The sequence below is a fragment of the Aphidius gifuensis genome, linkage group LG1, assembly GCF_014905175.1.
Source record: "Aphidius gifuensis isolate YNYX2018 linkage group LG1, ASM1490517v1, whole genome shotgun sequence".
Taxonomy (NCBI): Eukaryota; Metazoa; Arthropoda; class Insecta; order Hymenoptera; family Braconidae; genus Aphidius; species Aphidius gifuensis.
This window is the reverse complement of record NC_057788.1, coordinates 23,969,657-23,982,248: the sequence shown is the minus strand read 5'-3', so window position 1 is coordinate 23,982,248 and position 12,592 is coordinate 23,969,657. Positions and strand designations below refer to the sequence as shown.

Here is a 12,592-nt window from a genome sequence, read left to right as displayed (position 1 = left end):
TGAATTAATATTACCTGTTGATGATAAAGTAGGTCTCCAGTGTTTTTTTTAATTTAAATAATAAATAAAATAATAATTAAATAATGCGTAATATTATGTTTATACTTTTTTAATTTAATATATATATTTTTTTGTTTGTTTGACCTATCAAGCTCTACACTGGCAAACAATTACACGTAAATTAAACAATTGTTGTATGTACTTTTAAAAATAATTTTACAACAAGTATATTATAATTGACTTAAATTAGACAATATTATTATTTTTATATCTGTTTACATGGTTTAATACTTCCACACCATTTAATGTCTTTAAGAGTTGGACAAGGTGCACCAGTACGTCTTGGTTTAACAATAATTTTTCTTAATCTTTGAGTTTCACCAACACCACAGGTACGAGTACAAGCACTCCAAGAACTCCATTCACTAACTGCACAATCTCTTGGTAAATCTAATTTAAAAAAAAAACTAATTAAAAATTAAATAAATAATTAAATTATAATTTACTTACGTAAACGATAATGTTTTTTATTATTTTTTGAATTTTTTTTATTTTTTTGTTCTTTGATAATTTTTAATTTTTTAAGATCTTTATCATCATCAATCCAGTATCTAAAATAATTCAAAAATAAATCAATTTATCTGTTTGTGTTATTTACTATTTAAAATATAATTAATACCTGTAATTAATTTTGTTGTCATTGGTGACAAAGTACATGTGATTTTGATGATGTTTAGATTGTCGATGATAAGCATCATTTAATGTATACTCTTTCAACTAAATATAAAAATAAAATTTGCGTTATATTTTATAATTAAAATATGATAATTAAAGTAATTTACTTTTTGAAAAGTTAGAGTAGCAATTGGTGGTAATCGTGGTAAATTTGGATAATAAAAACTACTTGTATGATGAGCTGGATAACGTGATGTTATTCTGTATACAAAGTTTTTTAAATTTGTTGTTCCACTTTTTGATTTAAAAGTAAGTCCATTATCAATACCGCCATCCAAAGGATCCAACTAATTAAATAAATTTAAATTAATTATAATTAAATTTAAATGATTAAAGATAATGATTAATGAGGTTTAACAAACTTCAAGAGTAACAGTATCAATCCATCTTCCTTTGACACACAGAGAAAATGAATCAATGCCAATAAACCAATCAGGACTTGGATTAATTCTCATGATAATACTAATAAGTGTATGATTACTATCAAGAAATGCACGTGTTATACTTGTTCCTTCTCCTCGTAATAATTTTGTTCCTCCAAATGTATCAAGTACACTTGATATTTCACCATCAATATTTAAATCATTTGAATTTTCATTTTTTAAATAGTCCATTGTTCCTGAGGGAAGATTTTTACCCAAGTGATACAAAAAATATGATGAATCATGTGTTTTACCTTGAAAATAAAATTTAAAAAAATCAAAACTAAGCATCAGTGTTTAAATACTTTTTTTTAGACTTGTTAATGTTGGAAGTAAAAAAGGAAAAAAATTAATGTATGCATCTAGAAACAACATCAGCGAGTTGTACGAAATATATGTATATGGATGCAGTATATTTATAGTATATTTTCCCTTCCATGATCATGCAAATATAAACACACTCCAGTAAATTTTATTTTCACTGTCTCTTTATTATTATAAACTTACCAATGAGTCTGCCAAATTGAGCTGAAGGACTCCATTGTGGATATTGTTTTGGAAATCTTTCTCTTGACCAATATGTTTTTAATAATATTTTATACTGCACTAATTTATTATCAGATGATGATCCACATTGTGATTTAATGTGATATACATTTATCAGTAATATTATTGACAACAAATGCCAAGTTGTGTAGAACTTCACTGCAAAAAAAAATCATTTATATTTTTAAATAACAATAAATAAAATTTAAAATTCAATAGATTATTATTTTAACAGTTAATTTGACAATGAATTTAGTTTTTATTTTTTTTAAATTAAATTTCAAAAGAAAAAAATATGTATTGTTAATTTTTTCGTAATAATATATTTGTTGTAATAATAAATTATGTAAATTTTTAGTTTGTAAATTACTTTTTAAATAAAAATAATTTTATCAATTGATTTTAATTAAAATAATTAATATTGCTTAAATTTTTTAAATGGTCCAGGCTACTACGAGAGCTGCTGGCTACTGATGATGCTGCTGTGTAATGCTCTCGTGCTTTTTTTTTTCATTTTATTTTCTTTTTTTTTTTTGCAACTTTTCTGCATTTATACATGTTGTTTCATAAAATCTATACAGTCATTGACCGCTTTGTTTAAGTGACTGAATTTTTTTAATAATATACAAAACAAACAAAAAGTTATTATACAAATATTTTATTATTTTAATAAAGAATATATTTTTTATTTATTGATTCAAGTATTAAAAAATATTTTTACGAAATAATTAAATTTTTTTCCATTAAATTTTATAAATAATTTTAATTTAGCATTTTTTAGAAAAATATATCTTTTGATACATTCCATGATTTTATTGGAAAAAATGATTAATATAATATAATGAATTTCGAATGAAATAAAATATTGTTTTAATATTGTCAAACGAATTTTTTTATAACTACTAAAATCAATATGCAATTAGTGAAAGTAAAATTAGCCTATGTAATGCAGTCCTAGGAATATAAATTTTTTAATTTATTAAGTTTTATTATTAATTTTAATAATTTGCTTTTTGTCAAATGTGATAAAAAAAAATTTCAAAATTATAATAATAAAGAACCATTTAGAATTATTAAATATTTTCATTACATCATATTTTTTTACAATCTATTTTTGCAGTATCAATTACTAAAATGCAAGTAGTTTTTTTTTTTTTTTCGTTTTATTTTTTGTTGTTGTTTGTTTGATTTAGGTTTTTTAATGACTTGAGTCAACAAGCACAATTAATTAAAGCATACTTGCCCTCGAACTTGTAACATACTCGACACATTTTTTTTCATTTAAATAACAAATAAATTCACTTTCTATTTCATTTACCAGTTTACCTAAGTCTTTTTCCTCTAAATACTTTTATGATACAATTTATGATCATAGTTTAATCAAAAAAGAAATAAATTGTTTTTAATTACTTTTCAATTTTACAGCTTAAATATCTGTAAGGATAAAAAAATTTTAAAAAAATTTATAAAACAAATAATCGATCTTATGCATGTACGTAAATTTGTGCTTATCTTGTAAATAAATTAAAATAGAACATATGGCATTATTGAATCCTTGGATTAAAAAAAAATAATAATTAAGAAAAAAAAAAATATAAATAAAATAAAAATAATAATACATCAAATACACCGCATCCGAATGAATTAATCCCCATTGACAGACGTATGGATATGCATATCTATATGACATTTAAACTCAAACAATACCATCCATGATATTTATTTATTATTTATTTTATATATACATTTTATTTGCCTTTATTATTTTTTCATTTGATTTACAATTTATATATCGTCATATTTTTGTATTTATTTAAATAAAATAATAATAATTACGAATAAAGAAGTTAATTTGTTCATCAAACATTTCAATATTATTTTTTTATTTTTTTTTTTCATTTCAATTACATTATTTATTTTATTTATTTTTTAATTTAAAAATTTATACTATTGTTTTTTTAATTTTTGTATTTATAAATGAATTATTAATTTTATAAAAAGTTTTATTATTTTTCGAATTTATTTACTAGAAATTTATAAGTTTGTTTAAAAATAAATTTTCATAGATACATGACATTTTTGGATAATTTGGACAAAACCCTGAGGGAATAATTAATACTAAAATTATATTATGATCATCCATGTGGTCATTACATTAATTGTTTAATCAAAATTTAATAATGTAAACCGGAAATTTATATACAGAACATTTGGAATTTTGGCAAATATTTAATTGTCAATTTTAAAATGAAAATATATATATTTCTGATGAATAATATGAGTGTACAATATATTTATGTATATAAAATAAAATATAGGTACTTAGAAAAAAATAAATTAAGCACACAGAAGCAATTTCTATTGGGTTGTGCGTCAAATGCGCTGGCGTTGCGTCGTCGTGTCATATAAAAGTCTATATATGGTTGATACGCGGGAATCACTTGGTCTATTATATTCGCAACATCAGCAAGCTTGCAAGTTCTCCTAAAAAAAAAAAAATAAAAAAAATACATTATCCTATTAATCATTTAAAAAATAAATTCAAAATCAATTCTAAAGTTATATAAGTTTCAATTTCACAAGTTACATTACATCGTGAATCATTTAAAGAAAAAATTACAAATATTTTTTGGCTAAAGATATAAAAAATTCTTTATAATTATTATTATATTTTTATTTCCTGCTTCAAAGTTTCATTGACACGTGTTCAAGTGTCAAATTTTCAAGAGATAATCATCATTAATAAGGTAAGATGATAAATTGATTTTTTATCTTTCAAATAATTACATTTTTTAAAAATAAAATACCTATACATTATTTCAGCTTGACAATTTGATAATAAAAATTACTGAATGCGTTATTAATTTATAATACAAATTTAAAAAAATATATATTTAATTAAAATTATATAAAAAAAAAAGAATTGTATTATTTTAAATAATAGCTTTTTAATAGTTAAAATAAAATATTTTTTTATTTAATAATAAATTGGTGGTAAAAGCACGAAAATAAACAGCAATTAAATTTAATCCTATATAGTTTTACTTTTATGTCTTATTACGTTTATATATTTATGTCCTAAATATATAGTTTATATATATATTTTTTTTTTTTATATTAAATTAGCCGTGTCAAAGTTTGACATTTTTGTATTACTATTTTACTTAATGTTTTAATATATTTGTTTGTACTTGTACTTGTATAAGATGTGGTATTAGATACTCAGGGCAGAGGTATTAAATCTTCAACGTCTATCCATAACAAACACAATTGTTTATTCAATCGATTTGAAAGAAGAATAATAGATTGTCAGAGACTTTAATACACTTGATGATAGACATCAATTGTTAACTAGACAATAAAAATTTACAATAAAACATGTCATAAAGATAAATTAAAAAATAATAATAATCAATAATAATTTTTAGAATTTAATTTAAAGTTTTATAATATATAATTTTTATTATTTTGTTGATTATATATATAATTTTTTTTAAACATTTGATTATTTTTTGTTTAAATTAATTTAAAATATGTTTGTGGTTTTTTAACTATTTTTTTAAATTCATCTGGATCAAGTGTTGTTGGGGTTGGTGTTGGTGTTGGTTTAGTAGGCACTGGTTTTGGTCTTGGTGTTGTTCCTGGTTGAACAAAACTATCATTGCATTTAGCCTCATATGGATAAGTACAAACTCGTAATTGTGGATAATATTGTAATCCAGCTGGACAATCTAATTCAATTGCATTTCCAAAATTGCATGAACAAAATTTACTACAATTCATATGTGGTAAAAAATAAACATCATTGCTTGGATTTGATGGTGGACATTTACCAATGCAAATTTGTTTTTTATCATCATTTGATAAGACAATTGTAAAATAGCATAATGCAACAATACAAAAAACAACTGAAAATTATATTAAATCAATTAATTAATATTATTAATATTAAGCTTTGTAAAAAAATATAAAAAAAACACTTACCAAAATGATTCTTCATTTTATCGTTGTTTACAGTTTAAATTTTAAAATCAGAATAACGTCTTTTTTAAAAATCAGAGCACTTTATATTGGTAATTTTTATCACACTAAATAATCAATAATGATGATTAAATTGTTTGAAAAATTTAATATATATTTTTATCATTAGGTTATTAAATATTTTATAGATGACAAGATATTATTTACATTGTTGATAATTTTAAAATATATTTCAGACAATATGCTGAAAATTTTGATGATTATTGTCATTATGACAATTGTCTTGGAGACAAATGGTGAGCCAGATGCAATGGCAAGACCAACACGACCAAAAGTATTTACAAATCTTAATGAGTTACAAAAATATCTTGAGCTTGTTAAAGATTATTATTCAATAAGTGGAAAAGCAAGGTATAATAAGATTAAAATATATTTAATAAATTATCAAAATAACAATAGTAATAATATTATGAAATAATCTTTGGGTTTTTTAAAATTTAGATATGGAAAAAGAGCCGGTGATGAATCAATGATTCCTGATGATTATCGTCAGATACTCGTGAGAAATAATAATATTGAACTATCTGATAATGAATACAAAGTCCAAAATATAAATAAATTGATAAGACAAGTAATGACGCAATTGAAATCAACTGGTAATTTACAAAATAGATTTACACCTAAAAACGATATATATATTTAAAAATAATTGAATAATAAAATTCAATACTATATTATATCATCAATGGAAAATAAAATAAATATAAAATGCTTTTAAAAAACAATTCATGAAAATATAAATTATATCAATTATCTTTTTATTTATTTTTTTAAATATATACATTACATACATATATTATTATTTTAAATGTGTAAATAAATTTATGTTATGAAATATATTTGCTGGCAAAAATTTTAAAACAGTTTTATTTAAATTAAAGTTATCGAAACTTATACAAAAAAGGAAAATGTTAAATGAATATCTATAATGCATAGGTAAATGATACAGGTGGTAAATAATAAATGATAAACTTTTAAAAAACCTTTATTTATTAATTTTTTTTATTAGTAACCGAATAATAAAAACATTGTGATAGAAAAAAATTGTCGAAGATTTCACATTGAATGAAAGTTTTTTTTTTTGTTGGTTCTTATGTGAACGAGATGAATTTCTTGATGGTAGCCTGAAATAAATTAAATGACAATTATATATACATGAATCATTTATGATTATAATAATAAAAAAAACAAAGTATATACTAACAGAATAAATTAGAGAATATATTTAGATATATAACTTTTCAAAAATCATCTTACCATTAATGCATATACAATCCGAAGATAAGTATATTTTTTAGTATCACCAGAATTTTTTGCTGTAGGTTCGGTAGATTGAGATATTCCACACTTTGCATCGTAATTTTCACAAGGGTAATCTTTGAATTCACATCTTCCAGTATTTATATCAAAAGCTTGACCGGACGGACAACGCTTAAGAACTAGAATTCCATCTTTACAAACATAGTACTTGCATTTACTGCAGTCATGAGGATATGAAGACCCCTCTTCGCATATAGGTTTTGGCGGAGCAGGTGTTGGAGGAGTAGGTGTTGGAGGAGTAGGTGTCGGACACTGAGGGTTTTCGGAATTATCACACTTTAATTTATCAGCATTGAAAGTTAAATTTGCTGGGCATTCAGCTCGTACCTCTTGTCCATTCGAGCAAATATAATACAAAGAGCAATCACACTCATGAGGATGTTTAGCCCCTTCTTTACATTTTGGTGGTACCGTTGGTGGTTTTGTTGGTGGTTTCGTTGGTGGTTTTGTTGGTGGTTTCGTTGGTGGTTCTGTTGGTGGTTTTGTTGGTGGTTTTGTTGGTGGTTTCGTTGGTGGTTTTGTTGGTGGTTCTGTTGGTGGTACTGTTGGAGTGGTTATATTAGGAAATAATCCTGGATGTGGACATACTGCAAAACCTTCTGGTTCACATACATAATTATAATGACTGAATTTATAACCATCTGGACAAATATTGACTTCTAAATTTCCATTGTGACAAATATAATATTTGGAGCAATTACACTCATGGGTATAGTGAAACCCGTCATATAAGTGATCTGCAGTGCATGGTTTTTCGGTTATTGGTGGTTCTGGAGTTGGTGGTTCCGGAGTTGGTGGTTCCGGAGTTGGTGGTTCTGGAGTTGGTGGTTCCGGAGTTGGTGGTTCTGGAGTTGGTGGCTCTGGAGTTGGTGGTTCTGGAGTTGATGGCTCTGGAGTTGATGGTTCTGGAGTCGATGGCTGGCAATTTGGTTTTTCAGTGGCATCACAAAGCAATAAAACAGGATTGAATGTGAATTGACCGGCGCACTCTTGAATTATTTGCTTACCATTTGAGCAAATGTAATATGACTTACAAGAACATTCATGTGGGTAGCGTGTTCCATTTTTAGAATTGTCCTTTGGACAATCTGGATTATCAGGTTCAGGTTTATTAGGTGGCTTACATCCTGCTTCATCTGCTGGTTCACATTTATAATTAAATGGACTAAATTCATAACCAACTTGACAGATCTTGAGTTCTAATTCTCTGTCACTGTTACAAATATAATATTTCGCACATTGACACTCATGTGTATATTTATTTCCCTCATGTATAGATAACTCGCATGGTCTTGGGTTAAATGGTACCGTCGTATTTGTTGTATTTGTTGGCCTTGGAGTAGTAGTAGTAGTAGTTGTTGTTGTTGTTGTTGTTGTTGTTGTTGTTGTTGTTGATGTTGTCGTTGTTCTATCACAATTGACATTCCATGGCCAGTCACAAGTTCCACTTTCTACATTAAAATGCAATCGATCACCCTGTGTTCCATATGTACCACATTGCATCTCATTTTTTTTTCCGTGAGAACATTTATAAAATTTTGTACAATCAGTTTCATGAGGAAGTTGAATGGTTGGACCTTCATCATCTTTTGGACATTTTGTTGGAATTCCCAATTCATATTTATTCGTTACATAAAGTGTTTCATTATCATCAAATATTTCTAAATCAAATAATCCATCATCAGAAATATGACTTATGGAATAAGCATCTATTTCTACAACTGATAACTTTATGATAGCCACTATCGTGATTATCCACCAATCTAAAATAATAAAACAAAATTATTATTATATATTAAAAAAACTATTACACGTAAAAAAATTATTTTAATATAAATCATAATTATTATAATAAATTATATTTTATATAGGTATTTAAAATAAATAATTTTTTTACAAACTTTAATTTGGTAAAATAAAAAATCATAATCACTTTTATTTTACACCACAAATTATACAACAAAATTTAAAAGAAAATAAATTTAAATAATTTAAATGTGTCACATTACTTACAATTCATGTTTTTTTTTCTATTTTTATTGATGCTACATGCATTACCAAAAACCTATTGCGGGTTACTAAATTGGGTAACCCGCTTTTATAGACAATTGAATTCTTATCATAAATAGTTGTTATGACGTTATCATCCTTCGGAAGTGATTTTTTTTTCTTTTATCTACCGAATATTCGATGAAATTGAATGGCCATTTGTTTCATAATGATATTATCAATTTTTTTTTTATTTATCTGAACACTTTGCTTTTTAGATGATTAAGATTTTAAGAATGTCAACAAATAATTACGTAGAATATAACATTATTCACGTATATCCATCAAAATCAAAGATAGAGATCCATTTATTTAATTTTCATTAATTTTTTATTTTGTTTCTTATTTTGTAAAATGACCTCACTAGTTAAAAATGATATTATAATATTTTATTTCATCACTTTAAAGTAAAGTCTACTATAGAATTTATTTCTTTGAATAAATATAAGTTTTTTCTTTTAAATTAATTAAAAATATACTATTAAATTTTAAAATAATAATTCATTTTATTAAATTTACAAATTACATTTTTAAATATATATTTATAAATTTTAATTATTTATTACATTTTATATAGCTTTCCAAGAAGAGAAATTATATTTCCATTGATATCTCTGTAGCCAAAAGAACCAGCTACATTTGATAATTATTTATTGTTTAATTGAATAAATGTAGCCACTTAATTTTTGATAAAAGTTTGTGGGTTTTGTGGTTTACCAGAACGTTCCCATGGTTTTTTATTAATACGACAACCAGCATCTTCAGGCCAATCACAAACTTGAAGTTTTGGATTGAAGAATAAACGATTACCTTCATCATCCAACAATGGGCAGTCCATCAAAATTTTATCTCCATTTGAGCATGCAAAATATTTTGTACAATCCCATGGACATTCAAGATTAATTGATCTATCAATTGGATCAACAAGAGGACATTCTGTTGGTATTTCAATGTCAATTTCAATTTCACCTGTTATCTCAATATCACCTTCATCAATTTCAATTGTTTCATCAATTTCAATATCTATATCTCTATTTTTCGGTGCATTTACAATACCACCAATTGTTGGAATAATTGTCAATTGTGCAGTCACAAATACTGTTACAAATATCAAAAAATCTATATAAAAAATTAGAAAAATATAACATTATTATTTATTTATAATTTCCATCTAAATTATTAATTTATTTATTAAAAAATTAAAATTTACTTACAATTCATTGTTGAATATATTTTTTATTTATTTTATTTTTCAAGTACACCAAATATAATTAATTAATGACAATGTGCTACTGAATGTTTAAACTATTATTGTTGCTTGTTTTTATACAAAAATTATTAAGATAAAATTTACTTATCTTAGTCATTTATCGATTTGATCATTATCATAATATCATATCAAAATGCATTGACAAGATATTCCTGTAAATTTGCACAATTAATAAAATATAATGCAATAGTTCAACGAAATTTAATAATAATAATAATAATAATAATCTAAGAATAATGTGCAATATTTTAATATAAATACATATTTCAAGGAAAAAAAAATAGATAAAATAAATTTAATAAAATAATGAGTTCATTATATTTCATTTAAATAAATTCTATTTATTTATTTTCTTTTTTTTTCTTTTTTACTATTATTTTTTACTATTTTTTACTATTACTTTATTTTTTTTTTTTACTTTATATTACGAAGAATTTTATAATTCGTTCGTAACTAAAAATTCAAATTTTGAATTTAAATATTATTGATAAAGTAGATTTCTATTCGGTCGGTTCAGTCGGCCATTTTTTTTTATTATTATTATTTATATAATAATAATAATAAAGCAAATTATTATTAACTTAAACAACAACAAACACAAAAAATTTGTCTAATCATTGTAATCTATGTAAGTACATTAAACTTATTAAGTTAAACCAAAATAATTATCTATAAAAATTTAAATTAAATAATTAAAAATTCAGTTTGTTTATTTTGTTTTGTTTATATTCAAAAGATGGATAGTCAAGTGACTGGTGATGGTAGATTATTAGCAATAATTGATGAAGCTTGGAGAAAAGAACGTTTACCAATTGATGACATTGTTGTTCCATCATCAGAATTACCAGATCCAGAAAGTGATAATGGTGATTCTCATATGACACTTAAAGAACTTGAACAAAAATGGAATAATTTGGCACTTGGTACATTAAGTGAAAATCATTTACATTCACCAACTCCATCACACAATTAATTATTTAAATCATTAGTTTTTTTTTTTATATTATCTAATATCAATATGGAATTTTCAAATATTGGAGCTGAGTGTAGCTTTGATACATGTAAATTAAATGATTTTCTTCCTTTTACTTGTCAACATTGTAGTTTAATATTTTGTAAAAATCATTTTAATATTATTTCTCATAATTGTCAATTAAGTATTGATAATATTGTTACTAATAGTGGAAAAACTTTTAAAAATTATATTTGTACAAATGATGATTGTAAAAATTCATCAACTGTTGAAATGAACTGTTCAAAGTGTCAAAAACATTATTGTCTTGGTCATCGTTATCATGGATGCTTTGAAGAAAGTCCAGATGACATTGCCAAGAAAATAAAATTATGGGAAAAACCAAAAGAAGAATTTAATGCTGTTAAAACTGTCGTTGATACTAAGATAAATGAAAATTTAAAAAAATCTAAAAATTCAGATATGGCTTACAAGGTAACATTAAATTAAATTAACAAAATAATTTATTAAACTAATTGGCTTAATTTTTTCATTCAGGTTCAATTGATGAGATTAAAAGGTCGAGCTATTGGCACTAAATCAATTCCAACAGATAATCGAAGATATTTTTTTATTCATCTACCACTTATGTTAAAAAAAAAAGAACCACAAGCAATTTTTGTATCAGTTGATTGGACAATTGGCAAATCAATTGATTCAATATCTGATTTATTAAAAATTAAAAATTCAAATAATTTATCTAACTCGGAAAAACTAAGAATGTTTCATTATATTAGTGGTGAAATTGTTGATACAAAAATGGATACTATTTTAACAGAATTATTTGACAAAAAACAATTAATTAATGGACAAAATTTAATATTTGAATATTCTAATAATGATAAAATCGATGCTTCTTTGTATTAATAAATATATATAGATAAATAAAAATTTTGTTTCAAGACACTTGAAAGTCGTTTAAAATTTTTAATCATCAAAAATTTAATTTTTTAAATTAAAAAAATTTACAGTTTTATTATTTAAAATATGTCTATTAATATAGCTCGTTCAAAGGTAAATATATTTTTGAATTAATATTTGATTGAAGACAAAGAGAAAAATTAGAAAAAAAAAAACATTCATTTCATATAAATTTAGGTTCTTTTGAGCCATCAAAAATCATTTGATAAAATATTTACTCTTTTATTGTCATCAAAATGTACAAAACGTCCTGAGCCATGTGCTAAATCTTCAAAT

At 23.7% G+C, this 12,592-nt stretch overlaps 5 protein-coding genes across 5 annotated transcripts; 2 read left to right on the top strand and 3 right to left on the bottom strand.

Moving 5' to 3' along the window:
* Window positions 1-143: 143 nt before the first annotated feature.
* On the bottom strand, window positions 144-2,171 carry LOC122855044 (spondin-2-like). The gene is made up of 7 exons (XM_044156165.1): window positions 2,074-2,171; window positions 1,665-1,862; window positions 1,098-1,411; window positions 843-1,022; window positions 680-777; window positions 511-611; window positions 144-450 (listed from the first exon to the last, which is right to left on the bottom strand). Coding segments are annotated over exons 1-7 (1,077 nt in total). The 5' UTR covers window positions 2,075-2,171; the 3' UTR covers window positions 144-265.
* Window positions 2,172-4,346: 2,175 nt separating this feature from the next.
* On the top strand, window positions 4,347-6,387 carry LOC122860894. Its single transcript, XM_044164950.1, has 3 exons — window positions 4,347-4,450; window positions 5,921-6,095; window positions 6,186-6,387. The coding sequence occupies exons 2-3, from the start codon at window positions 5,926-5,928 to the stop codon at window positions 6,385-6,387; spliced, it is 372 nt and encodes a 123-aa protein (XP_044020885.1). The 5' UTR covers window positions 4,347-4,450; window positions 5,921-5,925.
* LOC122855034 (peritrophin-1-like) lies at window positions 5,220-5,738 on the bottom strand. The gene is made up of 2 exons (XM_044156154.1): window positions 5,688-5,738; window positions 5,220-5,611 (listed from the first exon to the last, which is right to left on the bottom strand). The coding sequence occupies exons 1-2, from the start codon at window positions 5,701-5,703 to the stop codon at window positions 5,220-5,222; spliced, it is 408 nt and encodes a 135-aa protein (XP_044012089.1). The 5' UTR covers window positions 5,704-5,738.
* A 605-nt stretch (window positions 6,388-6,992) lies between the features above and the next one.
* On the bottom strand, window positions 6,993-10,437 carry LOC122860885. Its single transcript, XM_044164937.1, has 5 exons — window positions 10,328-10,437; window positions 9,798-10,232; window positions 7,786-8,827; window positions 7,476-7,606; window positions 6,993-7,393 (listed from the first exon to the last, which is right to left on the bottom strand). The coding sequence occupies exons 1-5, from the start codon at window positions 10,332-10,334 to the stop codon at window positions 6,993-6,995; spliced, it is 2,016 nt and encodes a 671-aa protein (XP_044020872.1). The 5' UTR covers window positions 10,335-10,437.
* A 545-nt stretch (window positions 10,438-10,982) lies between these two features.
* LOC122855024 (AN1-type zinc finger protein 1-like) lies at window positions 10,983-12,302 on the top strand. The gene is made up of 3 exons (XM_044156128.1): window positions 10,983-11,011; window positions 11,088-11,830; window positions 11,894-12,302. The coding sequence occupies exons 2-3, from the start codon at window positions 11,402-11,404 to the stop codon at window positions 12,260-12,262; spliced, it is 798 nt and encodes a 265-aa protein (XP_044012063.1). The 5' UTR covers window positions 10,983-11,011; window positions 11,088-11,401; the 3' UTR covers window positions 12,263-12,302.
* Window positions 12,303-12,592: the final 290 nt, after the last annotated feature.

What these genes read in the sequence shown, in the direction of transcription:
- LOC122855044 (XM_044156165.1), bottom strand. An exon ending in TTGATACTGTTACTCTTGAA is followed by an intron (nt 1,023 to 1,097) that starts GTTTGTTAAACC and finishes TTATTTAATTAG; the next exon opens with TTGGATCCTTTGGATGGCGG. An exon ending in GACAACAAAATTAATTACAG is followed by an intron (nt 612 to 679) that starts GTATTAATTATA and finishes GAATTATTTTAG; the next exon opens with ATACTGGATTGATGATGATA.
- LOC122860894 (XM_044164950.1), top strand. Translation starts at nt 5,926, where the DNA reads ATGCTGAAAATTTTGATGATTATTGTCATTATGACAATTGTCTTGGAG. An exon ending in TCAATAAGTGGAAAAGCAAG is followed by an intron (nt 6,096 to 6,185) that starts GTATAATAAGAT and finishes TTTAAAATTTAG; the next exon opens with ATATGGAAAAAGAGCCGGTG.
- LOC122860885 (XM_044164937.1), bottom strand. An exon ending in CCCACAAACTTTTATCAAAA is followed by an intron (nt 8,828 to 9,797) that starts ATTAAGTGGCTA and finishes TTATTATTTTAG; the next exon opens with ATTGGTGGATAATCACGATA. An exon ending in CACCAACAAAACCACCAACG is followed by an intron (nt 7,394 to 7,475) that starts GTACCACCAAAA and finishes CGAATGGACAAG; the next exon opens with AGGTACGAGCTGAATGCCCA.
- LOC122855024 (XM_044156128.1), top strand. Translation starts at nt 11,402, where the DNA reads ATGGAATTTTCAAATATTGGAGCTGAGTGTAGCTTTGATACATGTAAA. An exon ending in ATTCAGATATGGCTTACAAG is followed by an intron (nt 11,831 to 11,893) that starts GTAACATTAAAT and finishes TTTTTCATTCAG; the next exon opens with GTTCAATTGATGAGATTAAA.